The sequence below is a fragment of the Arctopsyche grandis genome, chromosome 9, assembly GCF_051622035.1.
Source record: "Arctopsyche grandis isolate Sample6627 chromosome 9, ASM5162203v2, whole genome shotgun sequence".
Lineage (NCBI taxonomy): Eukaryota > Metazoa > Arthropoda > Insecta > Trichoptera > Hydropsychidae > Arctopsyche > Arctopsyche grandis.
The window spans coordinates 20729054-20744610 of record NC_135363.1 but is presented as its reverse complement, the minus strand read 5'-3'; the positions used below and the strand labels follow the sequence as shown (position 1 = coordinate 20744610).

At 33.6% G+C, this 15557-nt stretch overlaps 2 protein-coding genes across 5 annotated transcripts in view; one reads left to right on the top strand and one right to left on the bottom strand.

Annotated features, from left to right (window-relative positions):
• The window catches only part of Sobp (Sine oculis-binding protein), a 59562-nt gene extending 49572 nt beyond the window's left edge, over positions 1-9990 (top strand). For all 3 annotated transcript variants that reach the window (XM_077438349.1, XM_077438350.1, XM_077438351.1), the window contains exon 3: positions 7301-9990. In XM_077438349.1, coding sequence (XP_077294475.1) covers positions 7301-8847 — 1547 coding nt within the window. In that variant the 3' untranslated portion in view covers positions 8848-9990. The remainder of the gene's footprint in view (positions 1-7300) is intronic.
• Positions 9798-14712, bottom strand: LOC143916998 (guanine nucleotide-binding protein subunit beta-like protein 1). 2 transcript variants are annotated; one of them, XM_077438354.1, is made up of 4 exons: positions 14608-14678; positions 13500-13983; positions 11529-11693; positions 9798-11448 (listed from the first exon to the last, which is right to left on the bottom strand). In XM_077438354.1, the coding sequence occupies exons 3-4, from the start codon at positions 11673-11675 to the stop codon at positions 10645-10647; spliced, it is 951 nt and encodes a 316-aa protein (XP_077294480.1). In that variant the 5' UTR covers positions 11676-11693; positions 13500-13983; positions 14608-14678; the 3' UTR covers positions 9798-10644. The 2 variants fall into 2 exon arrangements, with proteins under 2 accessions (XP_077294480.1, XP_077294479.1); XM_077438353.1 differs by lacking the exon at positions 13500-13983 and having other exon boundaries at positions 14608-14712.
• Positions 14713-15557: the final 845 nt, after the last annotated feature.

Genomic DNA, 15557 nt, shown 5'->3' with positions numbered 1-15557 from the left:
TATGAACGTCGTTTGTGTCTCTGAAAACGGCTGAAATGTCCACGAAACCCTACACCGCCATTAAAGTGTCAATGTGACGTTAATAATATGCACACAAAGCATATTTTGACAGACAATATATGATAATTAACGAAACACGACACGGCACTAGTGAGTGTATTCAGTAGCGTACATTACACCAGTTTTTGGTAAATTATGTGCTTTTCTTTTCTTCCTATTTTTATAATATAATACATCGCACAATACGTAATGAAATATCGTACGGTAACTCTAATACATATGCATTAGTGGTGCGGGATCTTCTTGCTTCAGAACAAACACCTATTTATGATTGTTAAGAGATGTGCGTATATGTATGTATAGATATATGAGTGGAAGTGTATATAAGTGTAATTTTGGATAAATTGGACTGTTAGGGAGTAGGAACGTACATATTATTTTTCAGGGAAGAGTGGAGAGAGAATTCTCGGTGTTTGTCTTCTACATACATATGCATATGTATTTATCTGTATAATTGTATTATTTAAATATTATTATAAATTTGAAATTAAATTCAACCAGCAGCATTGATCAATGGTTAGCATGAAATGGTTTCAAATGTGTGGTCACGGGTGCTAAAGATACGACATAATTTTTTTTCAAACTTTTAAGTTGACCAGAAATGATACTTCCTCTTATACATACATACATACATATGTAGGTGTCCTCTTTTTTAAATTTTTTTCGGATTCAATTATCTCCCAAACTGCTCGACGAATCAGACTGAAATTTTTGACATGTAATAAAAATTAAAAATTTTATACACTTATATTTTTTTAATATTTTTAACTCGACCGGAAATAGTATTTTTACTCTAGAGAACCGAGGCTTTTTTATGTTTTTCTCAGAAATTTTTGATTGTATTGAAATAAAATTTTATATCTAAAAGTTCAAGCTTAATACTAAGTTATATACATATAAATTTTGGTAAACACCCGTCAAACGGAAGTGGGAGTTTAATCTTGTTAGACTTTTCTTCCACTATATTTTTCGACCCTTTGAATATGTGTGCTCTTCACGAGAAAATTCAAGTATAATTCTTGTATCAATGTGATAAAAATAAAAAAAATCACTAAATTTAATAAACCGGAAGTGAAATTTTTCCCTCTTAGAAATGTCAAAAATGTTGTGACCACTACTCTGTCCACACCCCTGAAAGTATCAAGCTGAAAAATTATATTTGTATTGTTTATGTACTAACTTAGAGCTGATAAGGTTTTGGTCAGAATTCGTAAGCCGGAAGTCGTAATTATTTTTTAAAACAATATTTCATTATTTTATGTTGACCTTTTAAATTATTTCTATATTCTTGATATTTTATTTTTATAATACGTATAGTGATGTTAAGTAATTAAAAAAAAATGAACAAAATCCGACAACCGGAAGTGGAACTTTTGTCTTGAAGTTAAGTTTCCCTACATTTACGCTCAATTTGTAGCGAAAATTCTCTCATAGTTTTATTATCGAATTTTGTTTTTTGTACTTATTATATTCTTCAAATATGTACATATGTATATAGACCTCGCGATACGTAGCGTTACGTAATTCGATGCATAGCATTTTCATCGCTCACAGAATATATTAAATTAAAATTATGTGGAATTACTTGTGTTGGTTTGGAGTTTCATTGAAGCCCCGTCGACAGCCTTTGCTCGTGTCTGGCAACTTGGAATTTGTTCGCGACGGCTGAAAACTTTTCAGCTCGTGTAATATTAGACGCACGTGTATTTTTTACACACTCCATTATATTCCATATATTATTATAAATAGTCGTATCTGCGATTTGAGTTTGGAAGAATCGAAACACGGCTATGGTATCATTGTTCAGTTCTAAAGCTTTTTGAAGCTTATGAGATATCGTTCAAACGCTTAGGAGATGAGATTATACCATTTAGTATATTTAAATTATAGTAAGCTGGAATGAAGGCTCATCGTAACATTATTTTACGTAAATATTTTAAGTTAAATATCGTCTTTCATCATAAAACACTGCAAGCTCTTGCATATATACGATCACTTTCAGTACTTAGTAGGGACTATTACTTACTGGTCATACCAGCCCTCAACCATTAATTTCCAAAATTAACTATGATTGTATTTCAATAAGAATCGATTTATTTTTAGTTGGAAACTAAATAAGTCGTTTGGGTGAAAAAACGAAAATTATTATATTATACATATATCCCATCTAATATATGTATATGTAATTTCAAGAGAGACTTTGTATGTATGTACATATGTATGTATGTAAGTTTTGGTTCGTAAAATCCGTGATGTTATCGAAAAAATCAAATTTTCTATGACGACGATATCGATATCAATTTCGATTTCGATTTCGATTCAATTTAAGTTTCGGTTCCCGATTCCCTTTATCTATAAAAAAACCATTCCTATTTGATTGGCTGTCGTTGAATATAATTTCTTTTTCAATTCAAATAAATTTAATAAAAAAAAAACAAATTAATGTTTACAATTAGTAGCCATGTGTAAGCAGTTTATATTAAAAATAAATACCGAGCGAATCCGGGTAAAACCACTAATATACAATATGTTACAGTTCAAGTGTTCACTCCCATTCGTTTATGAACAGACTATATATGTATGTACATACATAGTTTGTTCATACACGAACTATTAATTTTTGTTTAAGTGTTGACAATCAAGACCTATCTTCAAATAGAGTCACCAAGTGCCGAATTAAACTTTTACTTGTCAAAACGCTAAGAATTTTAAAGGAAAATCCTATGGAAACCACATCACGACGTTGATATAATTACCGCTTCCGCTTATTTTTAAAATATTGCAACAATTAATAATAGTTTGTTTGTCAATTTGTTTATATGTGTAAACTATAACTTGCCAGATTGGTTCAAATATGAACAAACTAGTATGTTCAACTAATAACAATCAACTTATGACAATGGTATAGTATTTAATAGAATAATAGAAATTCAGTTTTAGAAACACATTTTTTCTAAATCACAAATTTGAATGAACTACGTCATAAGATGTTGAACATCAATTTCACCATTGCAATCGATTAATATTTGCTTTCATATTTTATTCATACATATGTAATTAAGTACCTAATAAATTACATATATGAAAATACCTACATACGTACATACTTACATATTTAAAATTTAAAATTGTAATATATGTACATACCTATGTAGTTTTGCATTTCTAATTAAATTCTATAATATTATTTACTATCAATCAATATATGTTTGATGGTGTTCGCACCGTCCTATTACCTTTGGGAAAAATTTTTATTATTAACTTATTATTTATATACGTCTGTACATATAACGAAGGAATACTTTCTCTGAGCTTAAATCCAGTAATATTATATTTTATGGACTGATACAAAAATATAATTAGTTCATATTTACACATGTATGTATGTATATATGTATGTATATATTTTGCTCGTTAAAATATGTTAACGCTTTGGCAATAATAATAATCAGCATGTACGCGTTCATTATATTTCATAAATACATACCGAATGAGTGTGTGTAAAAATTTGAAATAGATACGATTTTCTTTGTGTACGTTTACAAATATGTATATGTACATATAATCCCATCTATCAAAATCCATATTTTCCATTGTTTGTGTATTTGTAAACCTTCGCTCAAACATTCACAAACAAGGAAAAAAAATAATTCTCTCTGGTTCAATTAAGCAAAATGAACAATTTTTCCGCGATTGGGATCATTTTCCCGGCGAGATTTTTTTTCATGCTCGCGCGCGCCGCCTCTGTTGAGAAAAAGGGAAATGCAGTAATAAAAACGGACTCCTACTTTTGTAATTATCGTTTGTTGAAATCGCAATACTAATGGAGAGAATACCGACTGTGCAAAGCCGAGAACAGTGGCGGCCGTAGAGATCATTAATTAAAAAATAAAGTATTTTTATTTTTAATTTTAACATACATAGAATCTTAACTAGTAGCTGCGAGATACTCGCCACTAATTAAAAAAAATTTTTTTCCAAATTTAGCCTCGAATCTCAACATCAACTTACAATTGAAAATGTTCAATATAGAAAATTAGTTCCTTGAACAAAATTAAATATTTATTTTGTTTTATTTGCTTGTACGTACATACATATTAGACAGCAGTGTGGCTCGGTGGTTGCGTTTATGTTTAGCAACGAGAGATCACTGGGTTCGATCCCGTGCTAATCTTTAATACAGCTGTTTAGACTTGAATATTTGTCTTAAATAGTCGACCGTTTTTTATCAGAGTTTGTTCCTCAAATTGGCAAAAATCATCCTACCTGTTGTCACAAATATCTGAATTTGATTTATGTACAATATGTAAAAATTTAAATCCATAGATGTCTCGATGGATTAATTATTTTATTAATTGTTAATTTCGTGTTCTCCAGCCTCTCGAAATACAGTGATTCGTGTAATAAAAATGCTGCAATGTTTGTAATTAATTGTCTAGAAAGGCGCATTGGGGTCTACCTGTCAGGCCTTCCTGGTATATATATCTTTGTAAAAAATAAAATTAAAATATTTTTATGTACTTATATGAATTTTTTCATCGAGTCATTTGAAACTAGGAAATTAGTAGGTATCCTCTCCACCACTGACAAAAGAGACGTACATAGATGATTGGCAAAAAATAATTTGATTGTTTTTAATGAGACCGCGAAATTGAAACCGGCCGTTAGTGATGTTTTCATCCCGAGAGTGGAAGTGGGTGGTGGGGAGGGGATGTAACTCGCTTTTCCTTCCCCTCGCCACTGCCCCACTCCTCAGTTAAACGTAGACGTTAAAGTATTTCGCGATATTTTTGCAATCCTATCCGCGTCCTATTAATTTTTCTTTTAAATATAGCGGGTTATTAAGGAAACAAGTCTCTTCTTACAAACGCAAGCGACATCTATTGATTTCAGTATGCAATATAATTTTAAATTTGCATTATTTTTACTTTATTGAAATTGCTTGCTTATAAGAACGTTCTTTTGTTTTCGATTTTATATAATTCGAAAACGTTTTAATTTTCCTTATATACATTTTACATATTATATTATAAATAGCGTGTGATTACCAATACTAGAAGAATACAGAAATTAGTAAACAATGGAAGCTTATTTTGATTCAAAGCTTAGGTGAGAAAAAGACTAATGACTTGACATGATTTTCCGTGCAATTTATTTTTATTATCTTTCTCCAAACATTTTTTGATAACAGCAATATATATATAAATGTATGTATGCGGATATTTTTTTTTGTTTTACTTTCAGAACTTAAACTAGGACCTATATACATATATAGATGGTGTACGAACAAACTAGTGTCCATGAACGAATCGGAGTGAACACTTGAACTGTAACATATATGAATGTATGTATGTACATACATTTACAAACAGTTAACAAGTTTCTGATTTTATAGATGTTATGGTACATACGTATGTGTGTATATTTCAACATTTGGTGATTTTTTTCAACCAAATTTAAGCAAAGGTTCAGGATACTTATGTACTCTTAAATAGAATATAATCGAATTAAACCATCGCATCCTTTGTAAATTGCTTTTGAAGTGGTAAATTGGAAATTAAGTTTTTTTAGGGCTGTGAAGTCGGTTCAAATTTACCGACTCCGATTTTATTTTATGATTCGATTCCAACTCGACTCCAACCTGAACAATTTTAGTAAGATCGATTTTTCTTGCCAACGTATAAAATTATTAGTAGTTAAAACAATAGCGATTTTTCAAAATATAACAAAGTAAAGGAATTTTAAAAAATGTAACCCAATTTATTGATTTGTTGGGAATGAAATAGGTATAGATAAAAAGGAAGTACATTCATAGTGTATGTAAGTAAGCATTCATAGTATATGTACCTAAATATCAATTTCGGTTCGGTGATTATTCCGCAAAAAGCTACCCACGTGAAATATTGTACTAACGAGAATCCGAGTGTCAGATATTCCGTATTCACGATTTTTGTGTTTGCACAATAGTCCGTTTACCTATCGCAATTTGCGCAATAATCCATTTACCATCGATTTTATACACAAATAAATCAATTTATTAAAAAAAGGGTATGAGAAAGAGGACACAATCGGTTTTGGTCAGAAGATATCAAAATACATATGTACAATTCAACGATTTTATTTGTAATGTAATTTAAATTCATGATTTTTCTATATATGTATGTTTATATAAAAATCAATTTTTGTCTGTTTGTCTGTCTCGTATGTGATCCTATACGATTCAACCGATTACGATAAAACTTACATGAGTTATTGTGTGAATGCCAGCGATGGTTTCTGTAAAATTCGTCCAAAAACGGGAACGGGAACGGGAATTGCATGCGTTATTGTGGCATTGTAACGCAAGCCGGGTTCAGCTAGTTACATATAAACAGGCGCGGCTCGTGCATAGGAACTGCGGTGCTGCAGCACCCCCAGAAAAATTACAAAAAAATCGCATTTACAACTTGTATTTATATATATTTGACATACTCATTAATAATGATTATCTCAAATATCTAATCATTCTCATTTAAATTATATTCACAAGTTGTAAATGTATACAAATGTGATTTTTTTGTATTTTTTCTGCGAGTGCTGCAGCGCCGCAGTTCCTATGCACGAGCCGCGCCTGCATATAAATAAATTATTAAATTTCAATTTATTCGTGGATTTACTTCAGTAAAATTGAAGACTATTTGACGCATACCATAATAATATTAATTAAAAAAAAAATGGTAAAAAGGAGTCGGACTCTCATTCCTTTTGAAATGCTCCGACTCCACAGTCCTGATTTTTTGAAAAATATTCGAACATTCTCTTCTCATTTGTATGTAGAAAGAAATATGTACATATGTTGCAAGGGGCTAGTACTTTTCAAGTGGAAAGCTAATTATTCTCATTCTGGGCACTTCCTATGCACAAATAATATATTTTGAACTACATTTTGGGCGTTATCCAGGTGCGCCTTTACTCGGATAAGCCCCAGCGTTGCGTTGATCAAAAGCAGATAAGACAAACCGGAGGGCCGTAGCCAATGCCCGCCCACTTCCACGAAAAGGGCGTCTACGCGCCCTCCAATCCAGTGTCGACCGGATGCAATTTATCACCGACTTTAATTCGACTTGAATGGCGGAAGCCGCCCTAAAATCCACCACCTATTTACAACCCACCCTTTCAGGATATTACGAGAACTGAACAGTCACCGCCATATGCCGCAAGCCTTACTGAAACGGTGCTTAATTTTGTCTTCTTGTTTCAGACGACTGTTCCTGGTGCAAGAATCAAATACCGCCTGAAACCAACGCACTCTCCCAATCAGTTGGCGATCGTTACTGCTCAGAATTGTGCTTCAGCCAGTCTCGCAGAGCCACGTTCAAGAGGGCCAAAACTTGCGACTGGTGCAGACACGTCCGCCATACCGTCTCCTATGTGGACTTTCAAGATGGCGCCACCCAACTGCAGTTCTGCTCAGACAAATGTCTCAACCAATACAAAATGCACATCTTTTGCAGAGAAACCCAAGCGCATCTCGACCTCAACCCTCATCTAGTCAACGTAAACTCATCTTCATCAGCCAGCCTCATCACACCCGATCTATGGATGAAGAATTGTAAAAGCAGATCGGTGTCACCGACTTCAGACAGGTCTATATCACCGGTGACTGAAAGCGCAAATTTACCACTTTCTCCAAAGACCGCTACTGTTGTGTCGCCAACTGTGACCACTTCGCCGCAGATTGGCAACAAGCAGCAACTTCCTGTGATATCGGTGGCGCCCAACTCCAAGTTGATGAAGTCAAAGTGTTTAGACGAGAGAACGATCGTCCAAAGTACCTCAGAGTCGCGACGGGAACATAGAATAATGAAAGCGAACGCGAAGAAACGAAGAAGCTCCAGATGCACGTCAACTATCACGTCCCAGTCCCTCCAAAAGCACAGTTCGAATGCAAAACCCCAAGATTTGCGCATATCTAGTCCTCCCCTGTCCCACGAGGGCTCGCCGAGCTCGAGCTCACTGCTTTCAGCGCCTCAGTCCCAAAACATAATACCATCTCCACCCTGCGTAATCAATCCCAGAATACCAAACAACTTCCCTAACCCATTGTTCGGTATGCAACCGCCACCATTTTTCGGAAATCACCAAGGTCCGTTTCAAGATCCCAGATTAATGAGACCATCTTTCTTTCCACCACCTAATTTCATGCACCGTCCACATATGTTCCCCCAAGAACAACTACGCCCACCGATGCCTCCTCCGTTACATCAGTTAGGCATTGGTCCACCACCTTCAGTTACGGTCTTAGTTCCTTATCCTGTAGTTTTACCCATACCGTTGCCGATTCCAATACCTATTCCCATTTTAGACTTTATGAAAGCGCTAGATAGTAAGAAATGGCCTAGCGATCAAAAGAACCACCAAAAACCAGAACCAGACGAGAGCAGTTCCGAAGAACCATTGGACTTTACCATAAATTCAAAGAAGCCTTATACAGATATTGAAGTCGATACAAATGAAAGCAAAAACACCAAAGAAGATTCACCTGGCGAGGCAGACACATCACCGGCCAAATCAAACGAATTCACCAGTCAATTGGAAGAAGTCGAGTCACCCAATCCAGAGCAAACTTTGCCACGTTTCAAAATCACAAGACTGGGCTCAAAACTATCTAAAGTCATAGTACCCAAGGCCAAAGATTATTCTGAATCTACAAGACCGCTCAGAAAGAGAAGCAGATTAGTCGACGTACCTGTAGATGAGGATTGTAGTCCAGTTGTGAGCAAAACGCGAAAGACGGTCCACGCTTAAATCGCAAAATTAATCAATTATATTTTACAATGCACAGTATTATAATTTGACGTGGACAGCTCAGCGTCATCGTTTGTACAACCAAATGCAAAAAATAATATTTGTAGTAAGGCGCACACTATATTTGTATATAAACGAGTACATGTTTAGCGTGTAAAAAATCCAGCGATTATGTAATTAAGTATTTTTCATGAAAATGCCGGTTTCAATGTCTACTTGGGAATCCTCAAAGACTCATCTCGATAAATCCTGTATTTTCACGGACTACATTGAAGATACCATACACATACGATACCCAAGAAGAGCATTTAATTGTATGTTCCACCATTGAATTGTATTTACAAGTGGTAAAGTTACCGTTAAAATGTACCTATTAATTATAAAATAAACACAATTATCTATTTCATACTCTAAAATTTCGTTTTTGAAGAATTATCCACACATATGAACCTTTAAATCATGTTTAAGAAACATTATCCAGCACTGCAGGTCAACAGCTCGGCACAACATAGTACAGCACTGCACGGAAAAGGCTAGTTCTATTCAGACTATACAGCACCGCCCGTTTTCGACATGTTACTATATGTTTCGGGTGGGAGCAAGACAAAATCGGTTCACATACACATTACAGAGCTCGACACATACAGCGTAATATTGCTTGTGTCGTATTTTCGAATCAATATTGTTCCAATATGATGTTTCCGAAAGTATTCATATGCACATAGCAGTACTTTCGTTAGATCGGGTGCACTCGCTACTATGACGTCACGACATGAGTGAATATTTCCACGATGGCCAAAGAAAACCGGTACTGCTTGATATATTACGGAACATATAAATGTGTCCATATAGAATATGTTTTGTACTGCTGTTTACATGCAGTTGCCGGCTTGAATTATTCTGGTATAAACGAACCTTGAAACGTATTGATAAAATTGTAAAAAATATTTATAACCAAAGTTTTTAAGTATTTATTTATTAATAGTAAAAATCAAGAAGATCCAAGGATCTTTGAGAAAATATAATTCAATATATCTACACAAATAACACTATCCATTATAAAAATTTACAAAAAAAATGTTAATAATAAATAAAAAAAAATAGCCTTTTAAGTACTGTTCATATTTTCATCATTTTTAGTTGAAATTTAATAAACAAAATATATTAATTTGTTGTAATTTTACTAGTGTGCTAATCGATTTATTTTCAAAAGCAATATGTTATTATATGGCAGTCTTTAAAAAAATATGTTTAAATTGTTAAATGCATTAAAAAAAATAATTTCATCACAATTCACCCTGCAATTACATAATTGTATATTAAATATACAAGTTTATTCCAATTTCTCATATTTTACATAATCAATTCCTATATTTTACAAAATGACAATTATTATGAAAATGATTGTCTGACTTTTTTGTATCTATAATCTAATACATACATACATATAATTAGCTAAGTAGACAAATATAATTCATTCAACTCAAACGTTGAATCTTTAAAGGCCCACATTACATTACATAGGAATATCTTTCAGTGAACACCAGCTAAGAGATGACACCGTACAACCAACTACACAAATCACATATTTCAACTTGTATATAATATACATATGTATATATTAGTAAAATTGTCAATTTCCAAAGTGTAGTTTTGAAAGTTTGCAAATACATATTTCATATACAACAAATAAAACAAGTTCACCTCAATTTAAGAGAAATATTCGACTAAAAATAAGTAAACAACCAGTAACAATATTGTCAATTAATAGCATAGGTAAATATCAATCTGGTATTATCAATTATATATGTCCCAAAGGGTGATCGTAGAGTCTAAGCCGCTAGCGGCCATAATGGGCGAATTCCACAAAGCTATAGGCACATCTGAATAGCACACATCTTGCAAGGCAGCTTTATGCTCAGTGAGGACGGCCAAAGGCCTCAAACTCTTCCAAGAGTAGACTCTCAGTCTACCATCCCACCCGCCGCTGACAAATACTTTCTTGTCGTTGCGTATCTTCAGCACGTTGACGCCAGCATTCTTCATGATAATTTCGCATTTCAAAGATATTTTCATATCACTCTTTGATATACTAAACACTTGAATACTTTCGGACGAGTTGCCGTAAATGCCACGGCCAAGAATCAAATCGTAATCTAAAGTCAATGGAAATTCTCTCAATTTTAAGCTGCTGATCGATTTTTGAGTTTTTAAATCCCACATTAACACATCGCCACTCTCGTAAGCTGCAAGCAAATATTGACTATTTGATATCTCTAAATGTTTAAAGCACATCACTTCACCTACTCTAGAATCTTTGGATACGGGTAGAGTCATTATCTCTTCTCCGTCCAACGTGTAAACGTCAATTTGAGAATCTTTCTTCGGCACGAAAAGGAGATTGTTCGATTCGGATACTAAACAGCGACAGAAACCACAATAATCGGATACAATTGTTTGGTCAACATTGTAATTGCTTTCGGACAGTTTCCAAATTTTAACACATTCCCCTTTCTCTTGAGTGAAGAGTGTATCAGTTGTATGAAACACATGCAATATTGTTCCACTGCCGACATTTATTTTATTCTGATACCTTTTAGTCTGAAACAATGCAAATAAATAATTAAAATTCCGTAAATATATTTGTTTTTATTAAAAATGCAATTGATAAAAAAAATTACAGCAAGATTCCAAGTGAACACTTTTCCGTCTTGTGTGCCTGCTAACAATCGTTGTGAATCACCATTACAATGAAAGCAGATACTATGTACAGGAGCCATTTCAGCAGCACGTAGACTAAATACGGGATCTGGAGGTAGCACAGCCATTTTGATGGGGAATTAAATCTGTAAAAAAAAAAAACATTAAACAAAAAGTAAGTATGGAACTGTTTAAAGTTCTTAAAGAATTATATGTATAACTTTCTTTATAAAATAAATAAGAAGAAATAAATAGACGTATGAAATTAGGATGAAGTGCATTTGGACGAATGAATGCGGTTTTTAAATCAAAAATGCCACTGCCTGAAGAAAAAGATCTTCGATCAGTGTGTTTTGCCAGTGATGGCGTATGAATTTGAAACTTGGACATCGAACGCCAAGTTGCTACACAAAATCCAATGCACTCAAAGAAGTGAGGAATGTTCTATGCTTGGCATAACGAGGAATACATGGGTGAGAAGTATGACATGGTTTGTGGACATAGTGAAGAGATTGAAATGGCAATGGTTGGGCCACATGGCTTGAAGAATGGACAAAAGAAATGCTAGATTGGTACCTGAGAGAATCCAAAAGGGTAAAAGGAAGACTGCGAGGAAGATGGGTGGATGAAATTAGGAAAATGTGTTGAGTCAGATGGATGAGAGTTGCGAAAAACAGAGACGAGTGGAAGCGTGTTGGAGAAGTGAATGGCTGTAAATGATGATGATGATATAATAAATAAAATATATGGTTAATTTAAAAATAATATACTGTAATACTCCATCTCAAAATAAGTGCAATGAAAATGATTAATTAAAAATTAATTCCAATAACAAATGATCAAACAAATTTTGTTTAAATATGGATAGAAATTTTAATATAGTTATCGAAATTTTAACTCAAAAAAATTAAAGCTTGTCTAAAAATCATATTACTGATTGTTTGATCTTTCAGTATTGCCATTGTAAAGATTTTTAGAAATTATTCCCAAATAAATTTCCTACCATATACTATATTTTAAATCGCCTTCTGCATCATCTGCATCAAAATTAAAATATTGTATTCTTCAATTTTAATTTTTGATACACTTAATTATATAATATAATTTTCAACAATTTCTTCTTTGGTATTTTTGATAGAAGCAAAAGAACTTTTTAAAGATTTCTTCCTATTATCACTTTTATCATTCCTTTCTTCCAATAATTTACTCAGTTTACACTTTCGTCCGAATCTAAGGTCAATCTTTTCATAACCTTTCTTTTTCGACAAAGATGCTAAATGATTGGGACTAGAAAACAGGTCCTTGTACCTTTTAGACAGTAACCTTTGACTAGATTTCTTATTATCTATGTGAACAAGTTTATTTTTATTAAGAATTTCTATAGACGATGTAGAATATACACACAAATCAGACTTAAAGAATTGTTCCTCTTTATCTGTGTGATCTACAATGAGCTTTAAATAAAAAGCGATCAGAGAATATAGCTCCGCACAACTTACATTTTAAATCTTTCTTAGTTGCATGTAAATTTTGCATGTGCGTTTTGAGATCAGTTTTCCTACTGCATGTCGATGCACAAAGATTGCATTGGTATACTCTTTTAACATTGACACTGTGTACGGACAGTTTATGAGTTTTCAATGAATTCGATTGTGTGAAACGAACCAGACAAACGTCACACTCGTATGGTTTTTCCCCGGTATGCGTCCGATTGTGTCTCTTCAGCTTAAAGATATCTGTGGATGCATATTGGCAGTGCGGACACTGGTGAGGTCTATCACCCGTGTGACGCAAGTAGTGCCGTTTCAACTTAGACAACTCAACAGAGGAATAATCGCATTGATCGCATTTGTACGGTTTCTCATGAGTGTGACGATACCGAACATGCCTGATGACTTCTCCAGACGTTGCGAATGCGGTATCGCAAAACTGGCATTTGTACGGCTTATTACCTGTGTGCGTGTTGATGTGATTGTTCAGTGATAGTATTGTTTTGAAAGCTTGTTCACACATGGGGCATTTGTGCGGTCGTTCTTCCGAATGAGATCGCATGTGCCGTATGAGGAGATATGGTTTAGGTGCAAAGTATGGACAGTATTCGCACTGATGCACTTTGACTGAAACGCGTCTTTTTGTCTTCGTTGAAGACAATCTCTGTTTGCCTTTCTTATTGGGCGATATCATATTTGCAACATCTAAATACTCTACTTTAATATTTTCCATACTAATAAAAGCATTGATTCTAGTGGATTTTATTATGAGGTTCGTTAAAGTCAATTTTTATAGAGTTGAAACCATTTTTGAATGCTATTTAACGTCCACCATGTTTGATAGAACATTTATGTTATTGTCAGGTATGATTTTTTAGAGCTGAAGCGACGATTGTAGTGCATCATCTGATAGCATCGTTTGCAGATCTTCGCCATTGTGCATTCCCTGCAAAGAAAGCTGACTGTTCTCAATCTCATTACGACATGTGTATCAGCAAAGTATCATGGTTTTCAATTATAACAGGCCGTGTCATACAAATGTGCGAGATAAATCTCGTTGAAATTGCATAAATTTATATAATTTATGTTAATAAAAGTCAAAAGTAGATAATTTCAGAGGTTTTTGCATGTGTATAGATGATTTATCAAGTCTGAAATATACATGAATGTTGATGAAACATGTCAATGATCAATTTTATTTATAAAATAGTGAAATAAATCGAAGTTTAATGTTATAGATTGGTCTAATGTGAAAAATACATATGTATATCATACATATTGTTAGAATGCTTATTCTAGTATATATACATATGGAAAATAAATTAATATGGTTACAAAACAAATACATAGCACGAAGATTTCGGAGCTAATTGTGCATAAACAGTGCGGGGTTGATCGCTCGTTGATTGATTTGCAAATTATAAACACCTCGATGATAGCTGATGATTTGTGTGACATATATGTACATATATACTATTTATATATGATGTGTGGGTTGGTGAGTATTTTTCAGCGTGTTAATTATAACGAAGACATGCTGGAATGGGATGTAAAAGCGATGCGAACTCACGCGATTGTATGGGAAAGTCAGCAGCTACAAATGTCAATCCTACACGTTGCGAGTTTGGCCACCATCAGCCCAATGAACCCAGACTATTGGTAACTCTTCATGTGTGTTCTCATTAATTCGTAATTCGAATTAAGTGTTTTTGATTGAAATGTGCGTCAAAATCAATAAATTATGTAAAATCACATTCCAATATAGCCAAAAAAAACTCAAATACATGAATTTAAATTATCTGTCGGAACTATTATATAAATAGCGTTCATAGAAAAATATATGGAATAAGCAAGCATATGTCGAAAAATTGAAAATGACTGTCCCAAAAGTTATCTCTATTGCAGTATAACAAATAGCATTAAGTGGACAATGAGAATAGTGTGGAGCCTATTTTATTTGACTTGCACACTTCAAAGAATCGTTGGTTGTTTTTCGACCCATTTTTAAAAGCATTTATTTAGTTTGACATGTTGTTATGGATAAAAGGATTATTGCGCAAATTGCCATCGCTCGCACGATAATCGTTGCCACCAAAATCGCGAACACGGAATATCTGGCACTCGAGTTCTCGTTAGTACAATATTTCGCGTGGGTAGCTTTCGATCGATGAAGTTTTTGGTTGCCAGATTTTAGTCGCTTTTTACAGAAAAATTACCAAAATAACAGCATAACAGCAAACCGTTGTTATGCTGTTATTCTATCATACGTAAAAGTAAGTATTATATTATAAAATGACCAGATATTTTTATACGTGTTAAAAAAACACGAGATGCAATATAAACATGTTCCCCTAAGAAACAGAGCATATTATTTATAGATTCGTGTCATCTATACATAAATAAAATTTTTAATAATAAGTAAGAGGAACCAACAACTTTGTGCTTCTGCGAATATATCTAAATGCGGGGCACTTTCCGGGACGATATTCAATGCAGGACGAATAGTTCACTTTAACTTAT

Coding starts and splice junctions, on each gene's coding strand:
- LOC143916998 (XM_077438353.1), bottom strand. CDS start 11,675: ATGGCTGTGCTACCTCCAGATCCCGTATTTAGTCTACGTGCTGCTGAA. Junction 11,449..11,528: donor TGTTCACTTGGAATCTTGCT/GTAATTTTTTTT, acceptor GCATTGTTTCAG/ACTAAAAGGTATCAGAATAA.